The sequence below is a fragment of the Pelophylax lessonae genome (genome assembly GCF_965119305.1).
Source record: "Pelophylax lessonae genome assembly, chromosome: 6".
Classification (NCBI taxonomy): domain Eukaryota; kingdom Metazoa; phylum Chordata; class Amphibia; order Anura; family Ranidae; genus Pelophylax; species Pelophylax lessonae.
This window is the reverse complement of record NC_138773.1, coordinates 267,752,273-267,770,707: the sequence shown is the minus strand read 5'-3', so window position 1 is coordinate 267,770,707 and position 18,435 is coordinate 267,752,273. Positions and strand designations below refer to the sequence as shown.

The 18,435-nt window shown below is 43.3% G+C and overlaps 1 protein-coding gene across 1 annotated transcript in view; it reads left to right on the top strand.

Annotated features, from left to right (window-relative positions):
- PSMD14 (proteasome 26S subunit, non-ATPase 14) overlaps positions 1–18,435 on the top strand; it is a 163,634-nt gene that overhangs the window by 73,144 nt on the left and 72,055 nt on the right. The window contains exons 4-5 of the mRNA XM_082261044.1: positions 224–343; positions 11,145–11,215. Coding sequence (XP_082117170.1) covers positions 224–343; positions 11,145–11,215 — 191 coding nt within the window. The remainder of the gene's footprint in view (positions 1–223; positions 344–11,144; positions 11,216–18,435) is intronic.

Below are 18,435 nucleotides of genomic sequence, written 5' to 3'. Positions count from 1 at the left end.
GGATATACAGTATACTGATAGAATTACATGTCTCATTTATACATCAATATAAAGATTCACGAACAATTTATAGGTTACAGAAAGACAAACATACCTTGAAAAAATAAATTTAACGTATCTATAATAGTTGTGGATTCTATGATTAGTGGTGAAATTCCTTTGACCTCGCGCTTTCCCTAGCGTACACAAGCCCGTTTTATTAATGGTTTCCCTCTCATTCTAGATGTTAAAGCATGGACGAGCTGGTGTCCCCATGGAAGTGATGGGACTGATGCTAGGGGAGTTTGTGGATGATTACACAGTCAGAGTTATTGATGTGTTTGCCATGCCTCAGTCTGGAACCGTAAGTCTTTTACTTTAACTGCATTTAATTTTTTTTTTATACGAGCTAAAAATAGTGATTACACTTTGCATCTGTATTTTTTCTGTCTGTGTCCCATTGGGGAGACTTTTTCCTTTAGGCCTCATGCACACTGAGCATTTTCTCAACTCTTCTGAATGCTTTTTCTCCTGGAAGGAGAACTGCTTAAAAAATTTGTAAAATCTGCGCATTGCACATGTGTTTTTGTGCATTCACGCTCTAGTCTATAGGCCATAATATTTATTCTGGCAATTAGAATGCATTAACATGCAAACACTCCTAAACCTGTCTAGCTTTTATGTACATTCTGCATTTCTTTTTGCCCAAAAGCTCCTCTCCTGAACGCTTTAATGATTTAATTCATTTGCCTGTACACGCTCCTCTTCTAATACTGCTGTTAAATGCCTATGCGTGCTCATACATGTAGACCAACATAGGTATGCGTATACAAGCAGGGAAATAAAATTCCTGTAAAAGCAGCATTTTTAAAGGTGAAGTACATCAAAAGTTTAAAGAAATGGGAACAGGAAGAATAAAGGAAACCCGCTCACCCGGCGCTCCAGAATAAAAATCTCAATAAATAGTCTAAAACATAGACAATATAAAATATAATATATATAAGCTGCTGCTATTAAAAGGATGAAATCTAACTACAAAGGTGTATCAAAAAAGGTGATAAGAGCATATACAGCTCCACCTTAGACGGCACACTAGCAGCGCTAATAATTCATGCACAACCACATAAATATATAAAATCAAATAAATAATAATAATAAAGTCTCTGTAATGGGTAAAAAATTCTGAAGAGTTCATGTACACAGTCCAAGGAGCAATATATGAAAGGTGAAACTCCAAAGAATGCAGATCAACCATCGTAGTGCATTCAAAACACAGAGAAAAAAGGAGCCTCCACCTCACCGCTGTGCACGCCTTATGGTTATAAACTCACCAAAGGGCAATAAATGTGAGCCAAATAATGCCGTCACAGACTTGGACTGACTTGGAGACAGTAGATCATCAGATCCCCTTTAGACCCTGGATGGAAGATAGTCCTCACTGCAAGTGCACCTAATATACTTTCGAAATCTTGTAACAACTGGATAGGATACTCTCCTCACATTAAGCCAGTCAGCATACCATAGTGCATGAAAAGTAATAAAGGCACATAGCGTGATACTGTATATCTTCAGCAAAAGATATGTGCGGAGAGTATCCCATCCAGTTGTTGCAAGATTTCGGAAGTATATTAGGTGCACTTGCAGTGAGGACTATCTTCCATCCAGGGTCTAAAGGGGATCTGATGATCTACTGTCTCCAAGTCTGTGACGGCATTATTTGCCATTTGCAAAATAATTGCTATCATCAAGCACTGATATAAGTGCGTAACACGTCAGCTGTTTTGTTCCCGCACCACTGTATACTTTAAGAATTTTACTTCAATAAACGGGATTGCATTGGAGTGCAGCCGTCCAGACATCTCTTTTGTTTCTGCCAAGACTTCTATGCAGGATCACGGCAGAAGGGTTTCAGTCATCTTAGTGGCTCTGGACCGGCCTTGCCGGGCTTGGTACGTGGATCTGGTGCAGCTGGTCACCAACGTTCCTTGGAAGTTTCCTCTCAGGGAGGATCGGCTGTCCCAAGGGCAAATCTTCCATCCTGCTTTTCTGTCACTGGCTTTGACGGCTTAGCTGTTGAATGCCAGGTGCTGATGGATAGAGGTTTGTCTGAGTTGGTGATTCCAACACTGTTAAAAGCTAGGAAATCCACTGCTAAGATGATCTACCATGGTACGTGGAAGTTGTACATTGTGTGAGTCTCTTGGGGTTCATCCTCGCTCTTTTCTCGGTGGCTCGGGTCTTGACCTTGCTTCAACAGGAGGAACAGTTGAGCAAAAATTGGCCTTGAATATTATCAAGGGTCAGGTGTCGGCCTTAGCTGTCTTCTTACAATGGGCTTTGGCCACATACTCCCTGGTGCGTACCTTTCTTCAGGGAGTTAGGTACTTGGCCCCTCCAGTGTAGGCTCCGTTGCCACCTTGAGACCTCAATTTAGTGCTCTCTCTTCCAGAAGCTTCCTTTTGAGAATCTTCGGGAGATTCCCCTGTATACACTGTCCGAGAAGGTGGCCTTCTTGGTGGCTATCACCTCTGTGCGCAGGGTATCGGAATTGGCGGCGTTATTCTGTCATTCACCTAACTTGGTGGTTCACAGAGATAAGATGATTCTTCATCCCTGTCCGTCATTCCTTCCAAAGGTTGTCTCTGATTTTCACTTGAATGAAGTCTTTGTGTTGCCTTCCCTGTGTCCCAGGCTAAAACATCCGAAGGAAATTGCTTTGCATGCTTTGGATGTGGTTTGGAGCGATTAGGGTGTATCTGGCAGCTATGGAGTCTTTTAGGAAATCAGACTCGCCAATTTTGCTTACGGATGGACCTCAGAAGTGGTTGTCCGCTACCTTTTGAGACCATTTCCAGATGGATCAGACAGACAGTGATTCGGGCCTATTCCATCAAGGGTCAGGTTCCTCCTTTCCCTGTCAAGGCGCACTCTACGTGGGTGCTCAGTGCCTCCTGGGCCTTCCGTCATCAGGCGTCGGTAACACAGGTTTGCAAGGCGGCAACCTGGTCGTCGGTACACACTTTCACAAAGTTCTATAAAGTGGATGTTTTTGGCATTTGCAAGTGCTTCTTTTGGCCGCAAGGTTTTGAAGGCTGCTGTTTAGAGTAGGGATGCACCGAAATTTCGGCCACCGAAATTATCGGCCGAAAATGAGCCTCTCTCATTTCGGCCGATAATGGGTTAACAGTGCCGAAAATAAAAATGGCCGCCGTGGGGAAGGAGGAGGGCGCAGCGCAGCGCAGGGCAGGTTTCAAAAGTCCCGCCTCTGGCCGGCCGTCCGCCTCTTAATAATGTCCCTACTACTCTGTGCATTATGAATGGACATACTAGGCGGGGGGCGGGGCGAGCGGCCGCTATAGAGAGAACTATTGTGATCCTTCACTGTCAGCTCCTCACGTCTATGTATGAATGAGAACTGAACTGAGCTGACGGCGGGGGGGCGGGCGGAGCGGCCGCTATTAGCTGTGACTATGTGAGAGCTTCACTTCCCTGACAGGCACGTATCTCCGCTGACAAGGAAGAGAAGCTCTCACATAGTCACAGCTAATAGCGGCCGCTCCGCCCGCCCCCCCGCCCGGTGTCAGCTCAGTTCAGTTCTCATTCATACATAGACGTGAGGAGCTGACAGTGAAGGATCACAATAGTTCTCTCTATAGCGGCCGCTCGCCCCGCCCCCCGCCTAGTATGTCCATTCATAATGCACAGAGTAGTAGGGACATCATTGAGAGGCGGTGCCGCCGGCCAGAGGCGGGACTTTTGAATGCAGGAGAGGACACCCGAGGAGGAGGACGCTGAGGCAGTGGGGGAGGGGGGAGGGGAGCTGAGGCAGCTTACCAATGCTATTAGTATTATGAGGCATGAGGGGTTAATGTATTGTCACTGCTGGTCACTCATCTATTAGTGACTGACCAGTGGCAGTTAATTAACCCCTTTTGTGCTGCATTAGTGCAACCAGTGTCAGTGTTAATTAACACTGGTTGCACTAATGCAGCACAAAGGGGTTAATTACCTGCCACTGGTCAGTCACTAATAGATGAGTGACCAGCAGTGACAATACATTAACCCCTCATGCCTCATAATACAAATACCATTGGTAATTAAATTAACCTCTTGCCAACCCATCACAGTACATATACTGTGACAGGGTGGCAGCGACAGGTGTAGGTGTACGTCGCTGCCTGTTTTTGGTTTATGTCCCTGTTCTATCCATTTCAAATTTTTTTGGGGGAAAAAGTCATTTTCGGTTTCGGTTTTCGGCCAAGGGCATCCTGCATTTTCGGTTTCGGTTTCGGCCCAAAATTTTCATTTCGGTGCATCCCTAGTTTAGAGTACCTGGTCCTCTTTGAGGGTGTATTTTTTTTTTTTTTTTTTTTTTTTTTCAGGTGGGCTCCAGTTGTTTTGGTTGAGCTCCTGTTGCCTGGTTGGCTACTGTTTTAGTCTTGGGAATTTTTTGCTGTTCCCACCCCTCATGTTTTAAGACTGCTTTGTGATGTCCCAATGGTTAAGAAGATCAGGAACTGTGTCCGTCATTGAACGAAAGAGAAAATGGGATTTCTCTTTCTTTCGACAGACACAGCGCTCCATAAATCATAACTAGTAGGTTATATTGCCTCCTCCAGGAGTTGAGCTAGGCAGAACAAAAAACACCTGGCTATACTTATGGGCCATCCTCAGCTAGTATATAACCCCCCTCTGCTCTAGGTAATCTGTTTTTAATCTGTCTAGTCAGGAGTAACGACCTAGGCTCCCAGCTGGGATTTCTGGTCCTAGTAATTTTCCCCTTCCTCACGAACAGAGGCTGGCCCCCGAGTTAAACGTCTCGCAGGGTCGCATATGTTTTGGCTTGGGTCGCAGCTGTCCCTTGGGCAACTGTTCCCCTACTTTGGTGGTGAGGAGTTCTGTCTGGAGCGTTACCCGCACCATGGAAGGGTAAGTAAAGTCCCCACCCTCCCCTTTTGGCGGTTTTTCTTTGGGGTGGACGCAGGTAACCTCCAGGTTCCCTCCTCCCATCCTTAAATCCCTCACTGAGCTGAGCTTCCCCCTCTCCTATTCCCCCCTGTCTGTCCCTAGAGTCTGGTGGGGGTCCCAGGGCAGAGAATGCAGCAGAGATCCCTGGGGTCTCCCCCCACTAGCCCCACTCTTTAAGAGTCCTGGGATTGTGTGTCCCGCCCTGGTAGTCATGAGGGGTCCCAGTGTAGGAGACCCCTAGGTGCATTACCTGCTTTTTGCAGTGTGGGTACAGTGCAGAGACTGGTGCAGAGTGCACAACAGAGGCTCCCCTAAACGTGTGTCCTACCTTCGGGGGGGGGGGTCCCCTTGCAGAGGGTGCAGGATAGATCCTGGCAGCATGCTTCAGTGTTTGTAGCTGATGGTGGCCATTTTCACTTAGTCTGGATGGTGTCCAGTTGGTGGCCATGTTTGTGTAGTCGGATGATGTCACAGGGGCCATTTTCCCTTAATCTGGCTGGTCTCCGGTTGACGGTCATGTTTGTGTAGCTGGATGATGTTACTGGGCCATTTTCCCTTAGTCTGGGAGATGCTGAAGCCTCGTGGGGATGCCAAAGTTCTTCCTCTTCCTCCTTAGTTTCCTCTTACTGTGCCTGAGACATATAAACAGGGATAGTGTCCATGATAATGCTGGGTTCGAATTCTCAGCACTCCTCTGGTCAGTAAGGTGAGTCTTTGGGGGTCCCTGTTCTCTCGCTCTCTGCTGATAGGTACCCTAAGCCTTGAGGGGATCCTTTAGTGGTGCCAAAAGATAGTTTTCGTACTGCAAGGTCTTCCTTTCCTTATGGAGCCTCAGGGTCAAATCTCCCGCAACTGAACCCCTCATGGGGGTGGCAGGTCCCTCAGGACCCCAGCTTCCCATGATTGCGCGGACGGTGGTCCTGCAGTCCTTAGTGTCCTGGGTGGAAGTTGCGTGTGGGCAAATGCCCAGGAGGAAGCATTTCCCGCCTTCCCCTGCTCAGGCTGTCTCATCTGAGCCTGATGCCACCGTGGACGTGGCCCGTCCAGCGGGATTTCATACCTCACCCACTGATCCATCCGATAGTGAGGATGATTCCTCGATGGTCACAGCAGGGAATGAAAAAGTGCTGGTAGACGCACTTATCACTGCAGTGCGTGAGACTTTAAAAAAGGAGAATGCGGCTGATGTAGCCACAGATGTGGCTGTGTCGTTTGGTACACACAAGTCGCATCGTACTCCAAAGGTGTTTCCTTATGTGCCTTATTTTGACAGGTTTTCCTGTAAAGAATTGGAACAACCAAAATTACCCTTTGTGGTCCCCAAACATTTTGCTGTACTTTACCCTTTTGAGGAGTCACGTTTAAAAAAAAAAAAAAGTGGGGTAGTCCGCCAGTAGTGGACCTTCCTGTTTTCAGGTTGAATAAAGCAACTATGATCCCAGTAGAGGAATCCCCGTCCTTTAAGGAACCGGCTGACAAGAAAGCAGAGGCTGTGGCATGCAACCTGTTTATTATGGCTGGTTCGGCATTCTGGCCAGTCTTTGCCTCAGCCCTGGTGTCTCAGACCCTAACTGAATGGTCCAAGCTTTTGTGCCAGGGCCTGGGGGGTGATCAGGTCCCCACTGCTTATGTTGATTTAGTGGCCAGTTGGTCCATGGGCTGCTATTTGAAATTTTCATCAAGGGTATCACTGGTATCACATTCATCAATGGTATCACTGGTGGGGGGGGGGAGTACCTTCCTGCCACAGTCAAGGAAAGGGAAGGAGCATTGCCGCAGATCGGGGTCCCTTCTTAGCACATTGAAAATGATTTTGTTCTTCCGGGATGGAGAATAAGGAAAATAGGTTTTTTAAATCTTCCCCGGGAGGCTCCAAGTAACCTTGGAATGGGGTAAGCCTAGAGCTGGCTTCCCCGAACCAGCAGACAAAACTCCTTCAGCCTGAAGGTCTGCCCTCACTCGTTATTGGGGTAGGGGGACATCTTCGCAGGTTTCCGGCCCTGTGCACTTCTTTGAGCATCATGAAGATCCATGAAATGTTTCTTTTGGGGGTACCCAGAAAGGGGGACAAAGCTTGTCCTTTTTCAGGTTTTTTTAGGTCCCAAGTCTCCTTACGCAGATTCAATTCCTGCAAAGGAATTCAGGTGATGTTCGAACTCTCTGAGGTCCCCCATATCCCTGTCCAGGGAATTAATTTACCTAGGTCTGATTTTAATTCTGATCAGTGTGGTCTGGACAAATTTAAGGAACCCCTGACCGTGATTCACCGGCTGCTGTCACACAGACAGTTCCCTCTCTTGATTTGCATACATTTTCCGAGTCTGGTGGTATCCACCTTCAAGACCGTTCTGTTAGCACAGTCCTACATGCAGTTCTTTTAGCAGGTTTGGCTCCACAGGAGGATACAGAAGTTTGTGACAAGGTCACGGGGTCCTGTGACAGACGCGCTGGCGTCCAAGGGCAACAGTAAGGGCCAGTATCATCCTCTGCTAAGGCTTCTTCCGCAGTTCCTGCGAGGAATCAAGAGCAAGGATCATCCTATCATCCTTTTGGCTGTAAACCTCTCTTGGGGGTTTCCTCTCAGAGAAGACCAGTTGTCCAAGGGCTGACCTACCATCCTGCTTTACAGTCGCTGTTTTTAATGGCTTGGCTATTGAAAGCCAGGTACTGATGGATAGAGGTCTGTCTGGATAAGTGATCCCTACTATGGTGAAGGGTAGGAAGTCGTCTTCCAGCAAGATATACCATCATACGTGGAAAGTGTACATTTCTTGGTGAGAGTATATTGGTACTCATCCTCGATCCTTTTCTGTGGCTCTGATCATAACCTTTTTTCACCAGGGCGTTGATCGGAAGTTGGCTTTGAGTACCATCAATGGGTCAGGTGTCTGCCTTGACAATCTTCTTTCAGCGGCCCCTAACCACACACTTTTTTTTTTTTTTTTTTAAGTTCATACCATATTCAGGGGGTTTGACATATGGCTCCATCTGTACGGTCTCTTTTGCCGCCCTGGGATTTAAATTTAGTACTTTCGGTTCACTAGAAACCTCCATTTGAGAATATTCGGGATATACCCATGCCTGTTATCCCAGAAGGTGACATTCTTGGTGGCTATTACCTCGGCCCGCATGGTATCAGAATTGGTGGTATTATCCTGTCGTAGTCCATAGGGATAAAGTGGTTCTTCGTCCCTGTCCATCATTCCTGCCCAAAAGTTGTCTCTGACTTCCATTTGAATGAGGACATTGTGTTTCCTTCCTTGTGTCCCAAGCCAGGTCATCCCAAGGAATTTGCTTTGCATGCTTTGGGGGTGGTTCATGTGATTCGGGTATATCTGGCAGCTACTGAGTCTTTTTGGATACCCGACTCGCTTTTTGTGGTTACTGACGGTCCAAAAAAAGTGCCGGCAGCTTCTTTGGCTATCATCTCCAGATGGATCAGACAGACGGTGACTTAGGCCTATTCCATTAAAGGTCCGGTTCCCCCTTTCCCTGTCATGGTGCATTCTACTCAGTGCTTCCTGGGCCTTCTGTCATCAGGCTTCAATATTGCAAATTTGCAAGGCGGCCACTTGGTCTTCCATGCATACCTTCATGAAATTCTATAAGGTACAGTCAAGTCCATATATATTGGGACATCAACACAATTCTAATCTTTTTGGCTCTATAATGGATTTGAAATGAAACAAACAAGATGCCCTTTAACTGCAGACTTTCAGCTTTAATTTGAGGGTATTTACATCCAAATCAGGTGAAAGGTGTAGGAATTACTAGTTTGTATATGTGCCTTCCACTTTTTAAGGGACCAAAAGTAATGGGACAATTGGCTGCTCAGCTGTTCCATGGCCAGGTGTGTGTTATTCCCTCATTATCCCATTAACAAGAGCAGATAAAAGGTCCAGAGTTAATTTCAAGTGTGCTATTTGCATTTGGAATCTGTTGCCATCAACTCTCAATATGAGATCCAAAGAGCTGTCACTATCAGTGAAGCAAGCCATCATTAGGCTGAAAAAACAAAACAAACCCATCAGAGAGATAGCAAAAACATTAGGTGTGGCCAAATCAACTGTTTGGAACATCCTTAAAAAGAGAGAACGCACCGCTGAGCTCAGCAACACCAAAAGACCCGGAAGACCACGGAAAACTACTGTGATGTATGACCGAAGAATTCTTTCCCTGGTGAAGAAAACACCCTTCACAACAGTTGGCCATATCAAGAACACTCTCCAGGAGGTAGGTGTATGTGTGTCAAAGTCAACAATCAAGAGAAGACTTCACCAGAGTGAATACAGAGGGGTCACCACAAAATGTAAAACATTGGTGAGCCTCAAAAACAGGAAGGCCAGATTAGAGTTTGTCAAACAACATCTAAAAAAACCTTCACAGTTCTGGAACAACATCCTTTTGACAGATGAGACCAAGATCAACTTGTACCAGAGTGATGGGAAGAGAATAGTACGGAGAAGGAAAGGAACTGCTCATGAACCAAAGCATACCACCTCATCAGTGAAGCATGGTGGTGGTAGTGTCATGGCGTGGGCATGTATGGCTGCCAATGGAACTGGTTCTCTTGCATTTATTGATGTGACTACTGACAAATGCAGCAGGATGAATTCTGAAGTGTTTCGGGCAATATTATCTGCTCATATTCAGCCAAATGCTTCAGAACTCATTGGACGGCGCTTCACAGTGCAGATGAACAATGACCCGAAGCATACTGCGAAAGCAACAAAAGAGTTTTTTATGGGAAAGAAGTGGAATGTTATGCAATGGCCAAGTCAATCACCTGACCTGAATCCAATTGAGCATGCATTTCACTTGCTGAAGACAAAACTGAAGGGAAAATGCCCCAAGAACAAGCAGGAACTGAAGACAGTTGCAGTAGAGGCCTGGTAGAGCATCACCAGGGATTAAACCCAGCGTCTGGTGATGTCTATGCATTCCAGACTTCAGGCTGTATTTGACTGCAAAGGATTTGCAACTAAGTATTAAAAAGTGAAAGTTTGATTTATGATTGTTAATCTGTTCCATTACTTTTGGTCCCTTAAGAAGTGGGAGGCACATATACAAACTGTTGTAATTCCTACACCGTTCACCTGATTTGGATGTAAAAACCCTCAAATTAAAGCTGAAAGTCTGCAGTTAAAGCACATCTTGTTTGTTTCATTTCAAATCCATTGTGGTGGTGTATAGAGCCAAAAAGATTAAATTGTGTTGATGTCCCAATATTTATGGACCTGACTGGAGATAGATGCTTTGGCATCTGCGGATGCTTCTTTTAGCTGCAAAGTTTTGCAGGCTGCTGTTTAGGAGGGGCTGTTTCCTCTTGAGGGGTGTTTTTTCTTTAAACCTGTATTTTTAGACGGGGCTCCTGTTACCCGGTTAAGGCTCCTGTGTCCTGATTAAAGGCTCTTATGTTTAGCCTTGGGTTATTTTCCCCACCCCTTATTTTCCTTTTGGTACTGCTTTTGGACGTCCCACCAGTTATAATTTATGGAGCGTTGCGTCTGTCGATGAACGAAAGAGAAAATGGGATTTTTGTACTTACTGTAAAAATTCATTTCTCTGAGTTCGACGGACACAGCACCCACCCCTATAAGGAGCTCTGATACTTCTAATACTGCTTGCTACTCAACAGATTACCTAGAGTGGAGGGTTATATACCAGCCAAGGACAGCTCATTGGTGTAGCCAGGTGTTTTTTTGTTCTGCCTAGTCCTACTCCTGGAGAGGCAATGAACTCAGAGAAATAGATTTTACAGTAAGTACAAAAATCCAATTTTTTTGACTTGCCTTAAAATCCATTTTTTTGTGAAGCTTAAACTGTCTTTTCTATAATGCCATCGCTAATGTTTGGATTGGCCTTACTCATAACTGTGTAGGCTTTCTACAAAACTGTCATGTTTGTCACAAATTGCTCCATTTGCTAATTAACTTGATTTTAGAAAATGAATCCTGCTTCTTTTAACAGTTTTGTGTCTTGTTTTGTAACAGCAATAACCCTTTACCATTAGCTATCTGAACAGCTTGGTTTGCAACTATCATCCCCTGCTACAAATATTGAGATAAATTGGGCATATTTTCATTATATGCATGTTGATTTATTTTTAAAAGTTGCAAAATCATGTTGTGTAGTTCCTTCTCGCCCAAATAAACCTTAAAAATCTTGGGTTAATTGATGGAATTTGTGTCTTATAGGGTGTTAGTGTGGAGGCAGTGGATCCTGTGTTTCAAGCCAAAATGTTGGATATGTTGAAACAGACTGGAAGGTAAGACATTTCTTTTGAACCATGGTTGTTAACTCTTTTGTTCCCGGAGCTGCTTTTGCATTTTTTGCACGTTTAAAATATAATTTTAGGGCTAAAAATTAGTTAAAACCCCAAAACATTATATACCATACATACATTACAGACCATTTAGAATAATATCACAATATTTGCACAATGGTTTATCAAATTTCAATAAAAAAATATAGTTAAATTTATTTTAGGCCACAAAACCCAATCCGTTACCAATTTTTGGTAAAATATAAAAGATGAGATTGCGTTGAGTAAATAGATACCAAACATGTCAAGCCTTAACTTTTGTGTGCACCCAATAAAGAAACATAAAAGAAATCAAAATCTTTGGTAGCCTGCATTTGTGTTTCTCTCCTTTTTTCAGTCAGGGCACCCTTTAAAACTATAGAAAATCTCATGGCACCCCCATGCAGCAACCTCCACACACGTAGTACACCCAATGTTAGAGATGATTTATTCTTCCAAGCTAAATACACTTTTGCACACTGATACTGACTAGTATTCCAATGTTTCTCTTCTATCTCAATTTCTCTCCATCAGTCAGCTAATGTGACCCCATTGCTGAGGTAGCGGGGCAGAGGAGGGTCAAACAAGGATGCTGTGGAGGCAACAGACATCCTTCCTATTAACTGATGCCATCATTGGTTGTTAGGATGCTAGTGTCTAGAAAGTCTTAATGGGGCATAATGAAAACCATGGCTTTTGATACCTAAAAGGCTGGCTTTTAAACAAATTGTGATCAATTTTTAGGCATTTTGCCAAGGCATCCCTAAAGAGACCTCAAGGCACCCTGGTTAAAAAAGTCTGGCCTACATTTTTGATAGATCACATGAACAGGAGATAAGGGGAACTCTTCCAATGAGTAAACCTATTCTAATGAGTCAAGAAGGTATATCCTCCCCATTTGGAGAGGTCTCCTCAAACTTCTGCTTTGTCCCTGGGGCAGGAAATGAAATCTTGCTAACAAGGTCCTAATCATTCCAGATTCCAGAACAAAAAAACACTTCCTAAAGTTTTGACCTAAATAGGAGCTCCAGTCTCCTGTATAAAAATGTTGTCCGCAGCTACAAAAACTGTAGTTTGTGACTTTTAATAAATTGCCTCTCACCCCAGCTGCTTTTATCTCCTGTCTTCTTCCCTTCACCGCCTACATTTAACTATGGGCACCCAGCTATGACAGCTTGCTGTTTCATACCTGGGTGACCACTGCACATATGCGAGCCACACTGCGCTTTGTGAATGGTCCCGCAGTCTTCTGGGATCTGTGACATGTCCTAGAAGACTGAAGGGGGAGGTCAACTTGCAGTCCGATCGTCTAGGCAGTCGAAGCAGAAGTGGGAGGGAGTACCTGTCAAAATCAGGTACCCGCTCCCCCCCCCCCCCCAAAAGTGCCATTTCATTTACAGGAGTGGGGGAGAAGGCCTTAAAGTGAAACTTTCCATTTTGGCTGAACATTCACTCAAAAACATACAACAGTCATGAGAAAAATATGGGAACTGCCATTTGCTGTCTCATTTTGAAAATGTTAGCTGTGTGCCTGTGTCTGACTCCAGTACTTTTGAGTCACACACACAGGAAAAGCATGTTTAAAATGATTGTTTAAAAAGTTTCAGAATCAGAAATCTCGACTTGTTATGGGTCAATGGGTCAAAAAGTTGACATCTGAGAAGATAAAATTCTCAAAAAGAAATGTACTTAAAGTAACCTTTACTCCTTGTTTGCTTACTCACCTGTCATGCTGAAGGATTCTCTTTGCTAAAGCCTAATTTTCTTCTGCTGAAAGTTACCAGCGTCTGAGACTTTTGCATTGTTGGGAAAAGTAGGGGCGTTAGTGCTACCTTGAGCTTACATGGACTAAGGAGGGGAGGAAAATAAAGATAAAGTACATTTTTTTTTTTTTTCCTTTTTTATATTGTTTTTTTTAGAGTATTGAACAAAGCTACTTTTTTTTTTTTTTTTTCAAGCACCACATTCTCTTGAATCCAACCTAAATGTAGGTAGTGTAGGTTTAAAAAATAGACATCTACACAATAAAGAAGTCCTTATTCTAAATTTTTTTTTTTAAAGTCCCAAATTATAAATTCATTGTTAATCACGTCATCAGTGGTGTAGACCCCATGTCAATAACAGCAACCTGCTGTCCACCTATGTTGATCCGCCACACTGCTATGACTAAATGACAGATCCCCAGCGGCTGCAGTAATGTAAACAAAGCTGCCATGAATGGATAACCTCATTGACCATATATGGTCAATGATGTCACCCAGGATTCCTGGATTTTTTTTTGTTAAGACCGCAGTCCAGGATCTGTCATTAGGCTGGAATTGTGAGACCAAGAAACATCCTCTGGGGCAACATGTTTTGATTGACACAGGATTTACATTGATGGACGACAAGACCGATGGTGGATTTGCATCACAGGACATTTGTTTACTTTTTTCATATATGCAGCAGCATGGCAAGTGAGCCAAAATCATGGCGCAACAAATCCCAGGTCGCCATGGTGACCAGAAACCGCGTATTGATGCTTGGGCTTCCACTAGGCCTCTCACTGCAACTCCCGTTCCCCCAATGCCCTGGACATCCAGCTCCGGGCGCCAGGCTGCCCATCCTGTAGGTCGGGTGGGAGTCTAATATCTGGTTGTCAGACCCCATGTAAATGACATAGTCTGTAGTGGAGGGGGGGGGGCTCCTCTTCTCAGACAGTTGTTGTCCCCTCCTCCTCCTCCTTACCTAATGCCTGAGCAGGGTCTAAGAAAGAAGGGCTTCTCTCTGGGGGAGTTGTGTTGGCTCTTCTGCTGCCTGCCGTGCTCTAGCCACAGCACTGCCAAAGTTTGACGGGGGGAGGTCAGGCCCCAGCAAAGGGTAAGGTGGACCCGGCAGCCTGTGTGCTTCAAGCATCCCACACCCCTGTGTAGCCTCTTCCTGACTTAAGTGAGAGGACTGGCAGTACTCAGTAGGAGCTGGATGGTGGGGAGTATGGAGAAGGGAGTATGGAGAAGGGTTGTTGCCTGGGCTGTATTTTCCTGTGTCCGCGATGTGACATGCAGAGCCGGAACCCCTTTGAAAGTGTATTGTTAGGTAGAGTAGGGAAGACGAGTCCTCCTGGCCAGGTCTGAGTTTTTCTGGCTCCATGTTTGTCTTCTGGAACACCAGACTTCCCACTGTGAGCTAGTCCAGCCTAGGATAACACCTATATGGAGAAGTTATTGTGGGACAAGGCAGGTGGATATGTTTTAAAAGAGTCCCAAGTCCTCTGCTGTTTTTTTTTTTTTTAATTAAAGTGATAGCAAATATGATGGCAATAAAGTTAAATTACAAAAACAAAATGTCCTAAAATTACACTTCGTGGCTAACTCTAAAACCTGTGATCGTTAAAGGTTTTTAAATTATCACATAAGACAATTTTGGATATTTTATTTTGACGCCGTCTACAGGCATGCACAGTTTTTTTTTTAGGCTTGTAGCTACTGTATTTACTTGTTGCAACCTCATCTTTTATATTTTACTAAAGAATTGGGTAATGTGTTTTTTTGTGCACAACCTTAGTATATGTTTTTTTAAAGGAAAATGTGTTTCATAAACAGTTATGCAAGTATTGAAGGAGATAAAAATTGCAGCTGCCACCATTTTATTCTCCTGAGCCTGGAGAACATTTTTAATAATCTTCAGGATTATAAAATAAAAAAAATAAAAATCTGGGCTGGGAAATGCCAAGATAAAGCTGCTGACTCACAATTTGTGTTCCAAATTAAAAAAAAAAAAAAAAAAAAGGTTAAATATACTAGTGTAGCACTATCATTTCCATATTCTTTATGTGCAAAAATATAAAGTGCCAAGAATACAATAATTAGAATTACAATGTTCATTCCAGCATCATGTAAAAAGAATGAAGCCACAAACCTCTTGGTCAAAAGCGCTGATTGTTTCCACTGATTCTCAAGATTGCTGCTCATCCATCGGCACCGTTTGTGACCAACAGTAAACAAAAATGTAATGGATGCAGGCCATAATGTAGTAAATTCAATTTCCTTCAATTTCTTTTATTCCTACAAAATTCAAATACAGATTTAATCACAATATCGCTCACCTGAGTTTCGTAAAGTTCAAACCAGGTAGTTCTGACCTCCAGGCTCCTGCCAGCACCTTGGGTGATGGGGTCACATCCAAGCCATGCCAAAAGTGTCTCTTGAAGTTAAAGGGTTAAGCCACATGTAAAGACCCACTGCCTGCATAATGGGTTTGTAGGCTTCCCAATACATTCACTAAGCCTCATGTGAACCGAACTTTGCCCAGGGCATTTATTCCTAGAAGAGACCTTAGACATCCTGGATTATAGCATAGCTGATCTCATTGTCTTTTTGTGAATTAACTGGGAAAACTGAACACTGCATCAGCATAATAGTTACATAGTTGGATTGAAAAATGCATCTAGTTAAACCTATAGAAGGGTAAATGTTTTTTTAAAATCCTATAAATTCTATCCTGTATCCTAAAAATTCCTTCCTGATCCCCCCCAAAAGGCAATCGGATATTCCCTGGATCAATTTTACCTATACATGTTAGTATCCAGGTATATTATGTAAATTTAGGAAAATATAAAGGCCTTTTTAAAGGCAACCTACTAAGCTGGACAGAACCAGCTCTTGAGTCTATTCCACATTTTCACAGCTCTTACTGTGAAGAAACCTTTTCGTTTTTGAAGATTAAATCTCTTTTCCTCCAGATGTAAAGAATGCCTCCTTGTCCTCTGTGAAGCTCCACTTGTTTGCTTCCTGCCACCCCCCCCCCCTCTACTGCTATATTTGGCACCTTTTTGGGGGGTGGATACCTGTCAAAACCAAGCATCCCCTCCCACTTCCGGGTAAGATTGTCACAATAGTTTTGTGGCGATATACAAAATTTCTGGCCCCTCATAGCGGAGCTCCTCCATGACTCTTATCAGTTTGGTTGCCCTTCTGTGCACTTTCTCCAGTTCCCCGATATCCTTTTTGTGAACTGTTGCCCAAAACTGAACTGCATATTCCAGATGAGGCCTTACTAATGATTTGTACAGGGGCAAATTATATCTCTCTCTGGAGTCCATGCCCCTGTTAATACAAGAAAGGACTTTGCTCGCTTTAGAAACCACAGCTTGGCATTGCATGCTATTATTAAGCTTATGTTCTACCAAAACACCCAGATCCTTCTTCATCATTTATTCCCCCAGTTGTACTCACCCTAGTATGTATGATGCATGCATATTCTTAGCCTTTTAACTTTACATTTATCAACATTAAACCTCATTTGCCAGATAGTTACTCAATTAAACAGTGCATTGAGGTTGACTTCTAAGTTGGAGACATCCTGTAAGGATGTTATTCCACTGCATAGCTTGGTGTCATCTGCAAAGACTAAAATTGTACTTTTAATCACTATATAATTTTTAAATATAATAAAAAGTAAGGGTCCCAACACAAAACCTTGATGTAGACAACTAACCACCTTTAGACCATTCAGAGTATGAATCATTAACTACTACTCTCTAAATATGGTCTTTTAGCCAGTTTTCTATCCATTTACAAACTGATTTTTCCAGCCTGTAGACTTTACCTTACACATTAGTCGTGTTTGTGTGGAACTGTGTCAAACACTTTTGCAAAATGTAAGTATACTACGTCCACAGCCACCCCTCTGTCTAAGGTTTTACTAATCTCATCATAAAACGATATCAGATTTAGATTCAGAATAGTTAGGATATACCCATTAGGACCGAATTGCTGGTTTAAAACCAACTGACTTGGTGCACCTGTAATCTTTTGCTAGCAGGCTCTAATTATATTCCCTTCTTATGGGGTGTTGGGATCCGTGATATACTGTACATTCTTTACTATATAGTGCAAGCAGATCTCAATTTTTCAGAAGCCAACAGAGCCAAAATGAGCACCATAGGTCAGACAATTTTAAATTATTTTAGTTGTTTTTAAACAATTGTGCTTTTTAAAGCTATTGCCTGATAAAGTGTATGTGTTGTATACAGGCATACCCCACTTTTAAGTACACAATGGGACCAGAGCATGTATGTAAAACGAAAATGTACTTAAAGTGAAGCAATACCTTTTTTATACTTCTCAATGCATGTAAATACAATAGCTCTATAGGAAATCTTGGTCAGCTTGATATGGCACTGCTCCCAAACCATAACTGACAAGGACACCAAACTTGGGGAGCATGTTAATGGGAACCAGGACTATGACATGGTAGATTACCTAGGCAAGCTGGCTGACCACAAAATGATATGTTGTTGTCCTTGGTCCCCTCTCGATGCTCCCTAAGTTTGGTATCCCTGTCACTTATGGTTTGGGAGTAGTGCATGTCAAACTGACCAAGATTTCCCGTAGACGCCAATGTTAAAAATCGGGAGTAGTGCAATGCCAAGCTGACCAAGCTGTGTCCGTACTCGCGAGTGTACGTAAAACGGGGTATGCCAGTATAGCTTTTTTTATTTGTGTTTTATCAGTGTACTGTTGGGGAGATTTCCATTTACTTTCCCTGGAGAAACATGAGAAAGTTGGTTCTCTCCTGACCCTCATTGAAAGTTTCCCCCTCCTTTTTGTTCTAGTGACAACAGTTGCATTTTGAATTTCCCATTACTTTGGGTCCCAGTAACAATGGTAAACAGGAGCCAAGAGCCATAATTTACCTAGTTTGTGACACCGCAATAAATCCCTGATAGGGGTTCCAAACCTTCCCTACTCCATCCAGAACTACAGAAAAATGGATAAACATACACTCTTGGCTTGTGAATTATATATATTTTTTTTTCCTTCTGAAAAGATTTTTAGGGGTTGAATTACCCACAGTTTTTGCACAAAGCCTAACTCTCTGTAAAATAAATTCTCCTGTGGCCAGTTCATACAACAGGTATAGGAAACCCATGACTCTCCAAAGCTTAGTAAGTCATGCCGGGAATTGTAGCGTCATGACTGAGGTCATCTGTTTCTTATGTAGCTATGTTACCACATAGTGGCTTTATTTATACAGAACTGGAGGAAAATAACCCATAGTGACCATAGTGTCCAATGTGTTTTTAGCTTTTCTCAATTGCATTAAAAATAATAATTAAAATTTTTATTTTAGAGAATTATTGGTTTGAAGATAAATTACTTTTTCTCCTTCACTCTGCTGCAGTATCACCCCTCTCAACTTAT